Below are 13,486 nucleotides of genomic sequence, written 5' to 3'. Positions count from 1 at the left end.
TCCCAGGGGAATTCTTGCCTCTATACAAGATGGGCAGCACACAAATCTAATAAACAAATAAATAAAAATAAAAAACATCAATTCCCCCCCCCCAAAAAAAATGCTTATTCCTCAGATTACTGTTGCCCTCTATCTTAAAAAAGATTGAGAACAGCCAGCCTTGCTAATAAAATGCCTGAATATTTTGGTATAGTTAGCCGTGGTATTTTCAGTCTAGAAATGCTTCCCTTCTCAGATGGTAGTAAGTGTGTAAAATTAACCTCTGCAGAGAGCCACAGAGCAGCTTCTTTGTTTTTTACATTGCCAGAGGAGCAAGCTGTTCTTTATGTATGATTCACACAGAAATTCTTGTGCAGGAATCTAGAGAAATATAGTGGTGGCTTGCCCAAAATTTCACCTATTTTCATTTCATGGTATGATATATACTAATCCATATTTCTCCTTTGCAGAGACAGCCAAATTCCTTCCATTCCCTATCAACTATTACTACATCTTTTTTTACATTTTACATTTTTACATTTGTGTTGTATATGAGAAAGAATGTGATAATTTTAAAAAGGTGCAGTTGAAAAATTTTACATGAGGCATTTGAAGGTTTTCATTTCATGTTTTCTTCATAGGGTTTCCTATCTGAGGAGGAAGTTGGACTAGAAGATCTCCAAGACAGAGGCAGCAGTGGTGGACAACAACTCAGAAACATTTTATTGACTGAACTTGTTGACTGTTACATCCATTACTTCTGAGAGAGAATAATTCCCTTAGCTGATTAATGTTTCAAGAATTCCTAACATTGACTTTAGGAAATTGTAATTGCAGAACTGTTTTACCCCCAAATCCTTTCCCAACTACTGAGTTCCAATGCTATTTACCCATCCTTGAGTGGGATGAAACTAATATTGGTATAAAATTTGTTGTTCCCATTGCTACAGTTTCTGGTCCTGCCTATACTGCATCTGTCCCAAGTCACTGCCAAATATTGGTATCCAATTGTGAATGTCTCACAATTACTGAAAAGATCATTGGTTTTCTTGGGCATTGCTATAATGCCATTTCAGCATCAGCCAACAACAATGTCAAGTAAATCACCGGTCTACAAATTTTGGAAAATTATCAACCTCTGAGATAAAATATGTTAATTTTACATATTTTGATTAGATGAATTAGAAAACAGGTGATAAAAGTGCTGGTTGGCTAAAGTTTTCAAGATATTTCACACACAGGCAAGTATACTTGCCCAAAAGGGAGGGAGGTGTCTAATGACCATGATGCCTCGTAATGTCTCAACAAAGTATGGTAGAACAATGAAAATGGTACCACATGAAAGTATATAAATTTATCTTCACTTTGAGAACAGCAAGGCAGATGACTATAAAAAACACGTGGAAAATTTGCTTAGGTCCGATAAAGAAACTGTCACTGCAAGTGCAAACATGTTGCATGTAAGAATTCACTTCTTACACTCGCATTTAGACTATATCCCTTTGAACTGTGGGGCAGTGAGTGATGAGCATGAGGAGAGATTCCACCAGGATATCACAGGCCTGGAGAAAAGATACCAAGGGAAATGGAGTCAGTCCATGCTTGCCGATGACTGCTGGAATCTCCCCAGGGATGATCCTACTGCAGTTCACAAGAGAAAAGCAGAAAAGTGCAGTTTAGATACTGAATAAAAATGGAACCTTGTTGTTTAATCTGGTATTAGAGCTTGTCAGTTTTTCATGCAAAAAGCATGAAGCAAAAAGCATGAAAATGTTACATGAAAAAACCAGTAAATTAATGGAAAGTTATGTTATTGGTATTAATAAAAAGATAAATTTATAATAATTGGTGTAGCACCATTCTCATTGCTATATCACATTTTGCAGAAAAGTTATGGAGCATAATCGCACATCCCCCTTGATGCAATTTTGACCTGAAGCTGTATCTTGGAAACTGGAGCCAAGGACTTAATTTTCAGGACTTAATTTTCCTTTATTAGTGACCCAATTATGGTAAAATTAAGCTACTTTCATTTCCAAGGCTTTCTCCTTGTAGACCAGTGATATCTATCCAAAAATAACCTCTATATCTGTTCCAGTCCAACCTATTCCAACTCATCCACTGGTACTTGTCATAGCTGGTTCCACTGTACAGGCTTTTCTGCATCACATGCTATGTGGATTGCCCTAACTTCCACTTGGAATGAGATCAGACTGCCATTTCACACCAAGGCCTCTATTTTCAGGTGGAAAAATATTATTACTACGGCTCTAGCACTACCTTGGACTGAACTGCATTGCCATAAGAACTTTTTTTTTTAATGGCTTAGAATCCCTACAGTTTTGCTGGCAAGGTTTCAGATTCGTTTGTCCTTGCCTGCTTCCTAGGGATGAGAGAGGATGACTGCCTCGAGGTCACCCAGCTGATGGTGTGCCTAAGGCAAGACTAGAACTCAGGGTTGCCCAGTTTCTATCCTGGTGCCTTAACCAATACACCAAACTGGTTCTCTTATGGTCTCCTAAACTGGCTAATTTCAATCTTCCCATGTGCTAAATTTTATGACACAAAATAATCCTTTAGTTTAAAAAAAAGTCTACCACTAATCTTTCCTGGTTTTATCAATCTGGTTTTCAGAAAATTAAAAAGTAACATCATCATTAATACTTGGTAAGGTTACTAGGCATCCATTCAGCCCTATTTCCCACAGTAGCCCCAGCACCTGAAATACTTTAAATGTATACTACTGCAGTTTAGAGAAAGTTAAAGGTATTTTATGAAGATACATAATATGCCACATTCATCAAAAAATAAAGCATCAAAACACAACAAAATAGGAAAATGTATTGAAATTATGTGGAGAAAGAGGTACTAAATTAGGTATCCCACCTCCAACACTAAGTTGGGTTAAACATCCTACTAAGCAGGGGTGAAATCCAGCAGGTTCCAACAGGTTCTGGAGAACCAGTAGTAGAAATTTTGAGTAGTTCAGAGAACCAGTAGCAGTAATTTTGAGTAGTTCAGAGAACCAGCAAATACCACCTCTGGCTGGTCCCAGAATGGGGTGGGAATGGAGATTTTGCAGTATCCTTCCCCTGCCATGCCCACCAAGCCACGCCCACCAAGCCACATCACACCCACCAAGCCACATCATACCCACCAAGCCATGCCCACAGAACCAGTAGTAAAAAAATTTGAATTTCACCACTGCTACTAAGCCATGGTTTACATAAGTGGTTCAACATGGTTTAGTGTGAGGTGGTTTACACTAAGCCATAAATCTTAGTTTATGAACTATAATGGGTGGGCTCACTTATCATATTGGTTAAAACTATGGCTTATAAATCATAAGGACTGGATTTACCCACTTGCTAAATCAAAACCAAAGTAGTCACATTATGGCTTACTGCAACATATGTATCCAACCTGTTTCCTTGTGCCATGATTATAAATATTCTATCGTGAATCAACCATAAAAGAAACATCACAAGGATGGCAATGTATTTTTTTCAAAATTAGTCAACCCAAGGTTTTAATGTAATTTTATTACATTAAAAATGCTGCCTAGCGTTGTCATCAGGCAATCTCCTAAGAACCAGTGTTCTTAGGAGAAGCTTGTTTTTACTTCTTTATCCAAAGAATCCCCTTCTTCTGTGTAATATTTTGAGGGAAGCTGCTCCCATGCCAGGCAGACAGAGACATGGGGAAAACATTCATGGCACCAGCAAGGAAGAAGTGAAGGCAAGAAAGAAGAGTGGGAAGAGGAAAGATGTCTCTGTTCATTCAATTCAAAGGGATTTGTTCCGCTGTCAACAAGAGAAAAATCCCCCTAAGAGCTTCATGAGCACTGGAAGGAGGGAGGGAGGGAGGGCAGGCCCTGTAGTGTCAACCAGGATGGGGCAACAGCTGGGCAGAATCGATACAGAGCCCAGAAGGCTTGAGAGAGTACAATTATTGCTTTCAGGACAAGTGGCAAATGGGTGTCTTACTCACCAAATTCCTCTCAGAAAAGAGAGCATGGGGAGGATTACTTAGCATATGGAGAAATGTCAACTAATGCTGCTTTTTCCTTCAACAAAATAGCTATCTACTTTTTCCACACCTCAACTTGAAAGAACATGGGATAAGCAGGAGTAAGGAAAAAGTGGTAAGAATCAATCATGTGGCATTTGCTCAAACAGAAAATACTAATCACATGCAATGTAATATTAGCCTGCCAGTTGCAATTTGAACTATCCAATAGAAAATAAAACATTGCAAAATTCAGTTTCACATGAAATGCAAGCAATGCAACGCAATGCAAGGAAGCATTGCAAAATTTTCCACCTGAGTTTAATGCAGAATTATCTGCTATGTTGTCTTCCACAGAATATAAAAATCAGAATATTATAAAAGTATCCCACCTTGATTGGACATTCTGTCCTCAAGACAAATAAAATACATTAGAGCTACTCCTAGTAAATTGGAGTAATTGTGTAATATTTACTACTGATGCATTGCTGTCAGGTATCCATAATACTCAATATAATTAACTCCATATTTCTGCTAAGTCCATGAGGCAGGTTAATTATTTTATCCTCATATCAACAACAACAACAACAACAACAACAACAACAAAGCTGGGAGAGTAAAATAAATAGCTGTTGGAACAGTGGTGGTATGGATTCATTCCAAGGTACAAACTAAGGATTAATTTTGCTTTTATAATATAACATTGAACAACATCATACTCATCCATGTTGCAATTTCCAAGGAAAGAGTTATACAAAGAAGGGGAGACATTTGCTGCTCTTTCTTCTTCCTATCTCCCATGCTTATGGTTTTGGAACTGAAGAAAGGAAAAATGGGGGGCTGATCTCTACATTCCAAAAAGAAAGCCTTACAATAATTGTCTTATTTTAAGGCTGCTTTGGGAATGGCTCTAGATACTGCCTTTGCATCTGATATGAGGGATTCTTCATGCTCTCTAAGCTTGGCTGTTTTCTAGGTGACGCACCTGCAATTCACTGATGATATTACCTAGTTTGGGTAATGAAATCTCTGCAAGAAAACAACCAAACCAGAGAGCACCAAGCACCTTTCATTTCAACCCTGAGCTACAAATATTTTCCTCTGTCAGTACCCTCTGATATGTTTGGAATCTTCCACTCTCTGTTTCCATCTAAAAGCATGAACCACTACAGAATTGGCAGAAGGACCAGCCACTTTCTCTTCAGACTTTAACCAACTTCCCTTGAAACTAATATAACACCTCAGTTGACCTAATAAAGATGACTCCTTACATTTTGGGGCTATTTCCCCTGGAATTGTAATCAGTGAAGTTTGTGTTTATGTGTATTTTATTTTGTTCGCTTATATCCATTTTTAAAACCATAAAAAGCATAGCTAGTAGCAATTGAGTGTGGAAAAAAATTTATATTTCAGAGACTGACTGTTTTTTTTAAATTAAGATTATAGCCATCCCTGTTAAAATTTCTCAAACTAATCATCTTCCCCCCAAGAAGCTGCTGAGTGAATCACTGTAATTGTTAAGTTAGTAACACAGTTGTTAAGTGAATCTGGCTTCCCAATTGACTTTGCTTGTCAGAAGGTCATAAAAGAGGATCATGTGACCCCAGGACACTGCAACCGTCATAAATATGAGTCAGTTGCCAAGCATCTGAATTTTGATCATGTGACCATGGAGATGCTGCAACGGTCATTAGTATGAAAAACAGTCGTAAGTCACTTTTTCAGTGCTGTTCTAACTTTGAACAGTCACTAAATGAACTTTTTAAAGTCAAGGACTTCTTATAGACTGGCCCCTTAGAAGCTCTGTGGATAAGGAGAGGACAGGAAATCACCTAGGATGGCATTTTCTCATGTCCTGAAGTTGTCTGTGGGTTTGAACAATAGAAAACAATGGGATATATAATCTTGCTCATGACCGCAATAGACTTTTAAAGGACACTAATGCAAACCTCACTTTCTAATCTCTTTTGGAAATTGCTCATTGATTATTTCTAAGCTATAAAAATCTTAGAATGAAAATTTAGGAAATGTTGGGTGAGTCATCCTAATCCTGAATGATAGAAAAATAATAATTATAAGATATATATATATATATATATATATATATGTATGTATGTATGTATGTATGTATGTATGTATGTATGTATGTATATATGCAAAAAATTAAAATCTCGGGTGTTTTCCCGCGTCATGTTAAATAAATTAGTTAAAATGTTTAAAATTCTGGTTAAAATCCTAGCTTAAAATCTTCTAATAATTCTTACAGAGCACTCTGCAAGGTCCTTTAAAACCTTAGCTAAAATCTACCAGTACCTTAAAAGGTTTTCTAATAGCAACGTTTCGACAGGCTCACAACCCTGTCATCTTCAGGTTCTTATCTAGTTTAGAAGCTGTGGGTTCTAAATAACTAGATAAGAGCCTGAAGGTGACAGGGTTGTGAGCCTGTCGAAACGTTGCTATTAGAAAACCTTTTAAGGTACTGGTAGATTTTAGCTAAGGTTTTAAAGGACCTTGCAGAGTGCTCTGTAAGAATTATTAGAAGATTTTAAGCTAGGATTTTAACCAGAATTTTAAACATTTTAACTAATTTATTTAACATGACGCGGGAAAACACCCGAGATTTTAATTTTTTGCATATACACACCCGCGAAAACTTAAGAAGACACACACACACACACACATATATATATATGTATGTATATTATAAGCTTATATAAAGAATCTGAAATAAACAGCAAAAAGCTAAATAAGATTTTTGATGTCAAGAAAGTTATAAATAAACTAAGGGTCATGATAAAATTGAAATATTGAAATCTTACAATAAAATTTTGGAATTAATTATAAAGTATACATAGCTTCTTGTGGGGAAATAGATCCTCTTTTGGATTTTAGAAGACCTAACATAGATAAATATTTTCATGATTTCAATAGGTAGACACTAGAGGAATTAAAGAGTTTAGTTAGAGGAAAGATATTCAGGGCCGCAAGGGGTGCAAAATGGATGACAATAAAAATAGGAGACTTCTGAAGAATGGAATCAGAAAATAGTAGCCAAAATACCAGCATTGTCAGTAATGATATCTGCTTCTATGGATTATGTATGAAATAAGTTATTGAAGAAATATCAGTTGTAGAACAAATCTTATCTGACAAGATAGAGATGGCATTGAAAGTGGATTTAAGCTAACTGGACAAGGAGATCATTTAGAAAAGGTCTATTGGTTAGGCACCAGGCTAGAAACCAGGAGACTGTGAGTTCAAATCCTGCCTTAGCCATGAAAACCAACTGGGTGACCTTGGGCCAGTCATTCTCTCTCAGCCCAATTCACCTCACAAGGTTGTTGCTGTGGGGATAACACAGGAAGAAGGATTATTGGGTATGTTCACTGCCTTGAGTTATTTGTAAAAATAATGAAGGCAGGATACAAATAAATACATAAAATACATTAATAAATGTTCCACTGGGTCTACAGAAGGAACTGGCTGAGGTATTAAAATTTAAAAAGGAAATACAAATGACAAACCAATAGAGTGACCTAGATAATGTTTTTCCTACTAAAGTTACTGTTAAATATTTGAAGAACTCTATCTTTCTTTAAATTTAGTTTATATTGGATGATACTATTATAAATATATAATGTATATTTTATTATATCTATAGATATGAAAGAGAGAGAGAAAGAGAGAATGAACACATTTCTATTCCAACCATGGTAGAATACTAACTTGCAGAGAAAAAAAGTGTTAAAATTTATACTATTGTAGTATCCGGTATTCTGCCATTAAGACTCATTATATGGGTTTGTCTGATTATACAAAACTCACACCAACTTTGTTCTTCCCATATATATTTCACTTTAAATATCACATTATCAGATGTATGAATCTGCTATATGAAATTTGAAGAACAAAAGTGCAAAAATCCCTGAGTAACAATTAAGCTTGTCTGTTACAGATCCATTCAAAATGACTGAACTTTCTTTGCACTTTTAATCCTCTCTACATTTCCTAGCACCTGTTCAAGGTCTCTGTGCAATCTGGCACTGCAAACAAGTTTAGGTCAAGAGGTACAAACCAAGTAATGGGATGAGTTTTCACCAACATTGTTTGGTGAAACAACATGACAGTTTGCCAGTTACACAGAACTTCTTAGCAAAACAAACAAAAAAAGCCCTAAATCTTTTGCTATAAAAGGTTATTATAAAATGCAAATATATTAAAATAATCAGTAATTTTATAACACCTAGTTTTTGTTTTTTTTAAAATTTGATTTATATGCCGCCCTTCTCCGGAGACTCAGGGCGGCTTACAATTAAGCAATTGTTTAGTTCAGTAAATATGTAGCCCCTTTCATATTTATGGAAACATGTAGATTTATAAAACTATGTCAAATTCATATAAAAACAAACTATTTTAACCGAATATTAAGAAAAACCAAATAGCCTGAAATTGTTGCTGGATTACAAAAAAAAATTAGGATGACCAAAAGAGGGCAGCAAAGATTACCGGTTTTTTCCGCATATTACTTTCCTGCCTTCTAGTGATAATTTGATTGCTTGCAGCCCTACCTTTTGTTCTTCCCATTTATATATTTCATCTTACTAAAAATTGCACTCAAGCAACTAGTTTCCCTGGGGGTTTTCATCTGAACAAGAGCGGGGGTTCCTTCCCCGGCTTCAGAAGGGAGGCTTTTCCTCTGGGCTCTGGGCTCCTAGTGAGCCCCGCGAAGACGGCGGACTTACTTCTCGTAGTCCAGGCGGCAGTAAAGCTTCTGCTCCCGGTAGAAGCAGCTGCTCTCCAGGGGTTCTCGGCAGGAGGCGCAGCGGACGCACCGCTCGTGCCACAGGCGGTCGTTCAGGCGCAGCAAGAACCGCTCCGAGATGACGCCTCGGCAGCCTTCGCACACCGAGCGCGGCCTGGCGGCTCTCCCTGCAACGACCCAGAAGGACGGTGACCCTCGCGGCAGCCGCCGCCGCCCCGCCCAACCCGCTGCTCTAACCCTTCGGACAAGTTTCTCGGGCATTATATTGCCCTGCACGTCTCCGATTCGTTTTTAACGTTTTGGGTTCTCTTGAAGGGTGGACTATTAGAACCAGGGAAATACCCAAGGTGGGTGTCCTAATGCCAATCATTCGGCCAGCCTTGCTTTCCCTCTCCTTCCAGGTTTTTCCACAACGTTAGCCTCCGAAATAAAGCAAATTGGTCTTACGGTTGCAGCTGCAACAGGCCGCCTTAGGCCCGTTTTCCCCACAAGGCCTTCTTTTCCCAAACATTATGGGTGGGGGGGATCTTGAGCCCCCCTCCCCCCCCAAGGGACCCTACTGCCTCCTGTTCCGATTTGCCCCAGGCTCAGGAAGGTTTCGGTATTCCTCCCTTTTAGATCAAGGCTACGTGGGAAAGCTTTGCATAGGTGGTGGGATTCATTGCCATTATAACCAGGGAACATCCTTTCCAGCCTGTCCCGCCACAGCAATGAATTCTTGTAAGTGGCTGGTTTTGAGCTGCGGCACCTATTGTCCACCCTAACGGCATGACCTGGAGGACCAAACCCGGGGAAGTTCGAGTGCCGCAGCAGAGTGGCCTTCAAGAAATACTTTCCCTCTGCCCGCCCACCCCCAAGATTCTCATGCCCATGCCTGCCACTGAACATCTTGCCCCAGAGGCAACTTGCAAAGGTCCCACTGCTGGCGTTTGACATCAGCGACAGCTTCACTGAACTCAACCAACTCCCAGCCCAGTTTCTATATAGTGGGGTGCTAGGGAATCCTAGCCTCCCACTATATAGATCTGAAACTGATGCTAGGCGGCCTGTCTCCTTTTCCTGCCTCCAGTTAGCCGGAGAGCCTTCCCTGGGGCGTGGTTTCTGCGCCACGGCCGCCCATCTACCCTAACTTTAAACCAATTTCCGAGCTCTTCTTTCTGGGAAGAAATGTGAAACTGTCTCTCAAGGCTTACAAACCACTCTTGCCTTTCCTTCCTCTTGGCATAACATAAGATGTTGAAATGCATTCCCTGCTTCTCCTGCTCCTGGTCTTTTTCTCTAGAAATAGAGGTGCTTTCCTCTCTCCCTTTCAATTCCATTTTTTTTGTTGTTGTTTTAATTTTAATGAGAGGCTCCATTGTAAAACTCTGGCATGGGAGTGATTTCCCTCCTGTTGGTGTCACAAAACTAGCTTTCTGGTTGCATTTTAACTATTTGAATTTCAGATGATGACCGATTAGGTGGCCTGGACGGAGATGCTGTTTTTTTTGGGGGGGGGGGTTAAAGAGAGGTTCTGGCGCTTGAAGACCGAAGCAGGACTCGGTATTGGCCAGGGCCAGGATTGGTAGCCATCTGAAGTACAAACGAATGATTTCTCTCTCTCTCTCTCTCTCTCTCTCTCTCTTCGTCTGAAAAATATCTGTGTGTCCATTGTGAAATAATGATTTATTCAAAATAGTTAAATCTTGCTTTTCTGCTCAAAGGCTCAAAAATGTCAATTTTTATTTAGGGAAAACCGGTTGCTTTCAAATGAACAATTAGAAGCATCCCCCCCCCAAACTATCTTTTTTTTTTTCTTTTGGAGTGGAGAATAAAATAAAAATTTAAACAGTAAAAAAGGAGGAATTAAAAAGAAAACTGAACCCGTTCTAATGCAACCCTAACCTTAAAAACTTGCTAGAGAGGCGCACTATCATTGCCCGTTTTTTGTCTTATTGTGCCTTGTAAATCGCCCTCATTATAAGGAGTGAATCCGCTGTGCATCTTCAGAAGAGCCTTGCAAAGCGCATCCACAGGAAAACAACAGCACCGAGGCTCTGGACAATCCCTTTCAAGCCTGCCTCAAAACCTGCTATGAAACAAATCTGGAGAGAGGGCCTTACTTACTTTTATTAGCTACAATAATTATGATGAGTATCTGTCCAATCCGACCCCCTTTATGCTTAATTTAAATGCTGAGATTTGATTTCAGTTATAATTTTCCTTCATACATAATGCGTTAGTTTAATCGTTAATTAACGATATTAATTAGAACGATCTGTACATATAGTACATGCACGCACACACATAAGTATCTGCTAATTATTATATTGTATTTTCTTATCTGTCTGTTGGGATGAACAAATGCTGAAGACTTCAGTGTCAGGTAATTCTTGAACTTTTGTTTTAAAACTGTTAAAGGGAACAGCTGTCTGTCTTTTTGACACGCGCGGGAGAGAGAAACCCGGTTTCTCTTTCTCTCTCTCTCTCCTCCCCCCCCCCCACATTTGTTTTCCTGGGGATGATTTTTGAGGCAAAACCGGATAATATAATCCTGTTCCACCATCACATCTAGCTGTCGGCTTCTCCGCCGGCGTCACGTGCGGAGAGGTGGCAGACACACTTGGCACTGCCTTTCCTTCTTCTTCTGGGGGTTTCTTCGTTGAGGAGGGCAGAAGGGTCCTGCCCTCAGGCTCTACAAAGGAGAAGGAGACCCGCAACGGTCGGGGCCGGCCAAGGCTCAGAGACTCATCCCAAATCTGGCCGAGGTCCGAGCCTACTACCGGTACTTACCCAGCAGCGGGGTAGAGAAAGGAGACGGCGGCGGGGGCTCCAGGGCGTTCTGCAGAGTTTCCTCCATTTTCAGGCCGCCCAGCCTGACAAAAGAGGGCGAAGAAAAGCGCTCCGATTCCGCTTGCAGAAAAGAGAAGAGGTCGGTAAGGCAAGAAGTCCCCTAAACGGTTTCCCAGCAAACCTCCCCATCAGCAGCACAGCGAGCCCTACTCCAGGCCCCAAGGGACACCCCAGGCCGGCTGCCGACTTGCGCTCCGCTTGCCTCCCCAGGCACCTGAGCTGGAGCCTCCGGCGCTTACCTGCCAGCCGGAGTGGCCCCGCGGCGTAGAATCCAAAGCAAGCCCTCTCTTGATCGGCGGCGCAGAAAGGGCTTAGCATCGCGCCTTGGGCGGGAGGCCCGCGGGTTCGCCCGAAGGCGGCTAGAGCCCCATCCTTGCGCCTGCCTAGCCCCGGGTCAGGCATTGACAGCTTTGCCCGTCTTTGCTGAGCTTCCTGCCCTCTGGGCGGGTCCCTCCGTCGAAGGCCAGCGGGTGCTTTCCTCGGGGACAAGCGAGAGGCATCCCTGCCCCAGCCCGTGCCTTGTACTGCTCAGGTAAGCCCGGAGAAGGGCCAGAGACAGCGGGGGCTTTTCCGCGGCGCCGAGGAAACGGGGTCAGATGTCAGGGGCAGGAAGGGGTGGTCCTTGGCCCCCAAGCTCGGTAAACGGGAGGAGCAGCGCCACTCCCGGCCGAGGGGAGGTGGGGGTGAGGGTCGGGGCTTGGCGTTCCCCGATATCAGCTTCCCACTTTACAGAAGAGGGATCGAAAGCGACTGCGATGACGTCGCTCCGCTGGACCTACCCGGTCTCAGGATCAAATCTTCGCGGTTCCTACTTTTGCAGGACTTGGGTCGAGGTTTTCTTCTACCGCCTCTTGGGTCAGTCCCCGCTACCTGCTGCTTCAGGTCAGCCGGCCCGGGCCAGGTTGGGAGCCATTCGCAGGGAGCATCTCAGAAACGCGCGTTTCTTTCCGCTCAGTTTCCCTTCGGGCAAACGCTTGTCTGCCGGCAGGTCTCCCGAACGAAATCCAGACTCGGGCAGAGGTTTTCGACCCGCCGACTACTTAACCTGAAATTGACTCGACGCCAGGACGATTCCATGCGCGCGGGGTGGGGGTGATTATATGATGGCTTCAAAAATGCCATTCAAGAAATAAGGCCAGCGAGCCACGTTGATCTCTGGCCCTCATCTCGGAAGCCACACGTCCAGCCCACTGCGCTGCGCGGAATAACTTAAGAAAAGTTCGTCTCTGCCCCTTCGCCTCCCTCAAAATGACATATTAACCTAGGCATGATTGAACAATCAAACTCCAAGGATGAAACCTAGAATCCTTTTCATAAGTTACCCAGGGAAATTGTTTCCGAAGTGAACTCCCGGAACAACGCCTAGCCCTAGTCCCACAGTACCGCCCGCTTGATTCCGTCTTCGCCTTGCAAGGCAAGCCTATTCTGACCCCTTTGGTGCCGCCAGGATATCGTCACCCCAGTGGGATCGAGCCACTGTGCCCTAATTCCCCCCTTTCCCTCTCTAGCCCGACACATATTTGCCTGGAGCTGCGGCGGTCCTGTAGCCAGGCGTCCCAGTCGCGTTTCTAGCCGAGTTGGCCGTGGACCGCAGTGCCCGCCATCCCGGAGGGGGTGGGGGCTGCTGTGAAGTCCTTAGCTGGCAGGGCGTTCTGTTGGAAAACTCAGGACGGAAAGTTTCGGGACACTGAAATCGTCCCGCCCGCTGTCCCAAATATCGCCTCGGCACTTCGCGGTTTCAGATGCAAGGTGGGACGAGCAGGTGCGCTTTGTCTTGGGCATCATCTGGTCTAATTAGTTTGGAAAAGGAGTTTGAAGACAGACAGTTGACTACCAGCGACTCCAGGGAGGCTGCTCTCTTTCTCTTTCTCTTTCTCTCTCCCCCACCCCCGTTCCAATTCTGCT

General features: G+C 42.3%; 1 protein-coding gene across 1 annotated transcript in view; it reads right to left on the bottom strand.

Moving 5' to 3' along the window:
* Nucleotides 1-12,093, bottom strand: part of LMX1A (LIM homeobox transcription factor 1 alpha) — a 60,853-nt gene extending 48,760 nt beyond the window's left edge. Inside the window, exons 1-3 of the mRNA XM_087891149.1 lie at nt 11,821-12,093; nt 11,522-11,641; nt 8,730-8,916 (exon numbers count right to left, since the gene is read on the bottom strand). Coding sequence (XP_087747275.1) covers nt 8,730-8,916; nt 11,522-11,641; nt 11,821-11,983 — 470 coding nt within the window. The 5' untranslated portion in view covers nt 11,984-12,093. The remainder of the gene's footprint in view (nt 1-8,729; nt 8,917-11,521; nt 11,642-11,820) is intronic.
* Between the last annotated feature and the right edge of the window lie 1,393 nt (nt 12,094-13,486).

The sequence above is a fragment of the Pantherophis guttatus genome, chromosome 3 (genome assembly GCF_059756535.1).
Source record: "Pantherophis guttatus breed Tessera chromosome 3, ASM5975653v1, whole genome shotgun sequence".
NCBI lineage: Eukaryota > Metazoa > Chordata > Lepidosauria > Squamata > Colubridae > Pantherophis > Pantherophis guttatus.
The sequence above is the reverse complement of the archived record's forward strand: the minus strand, read 5'-3'. Positions and strand labels throughout refer to the sequence as shown.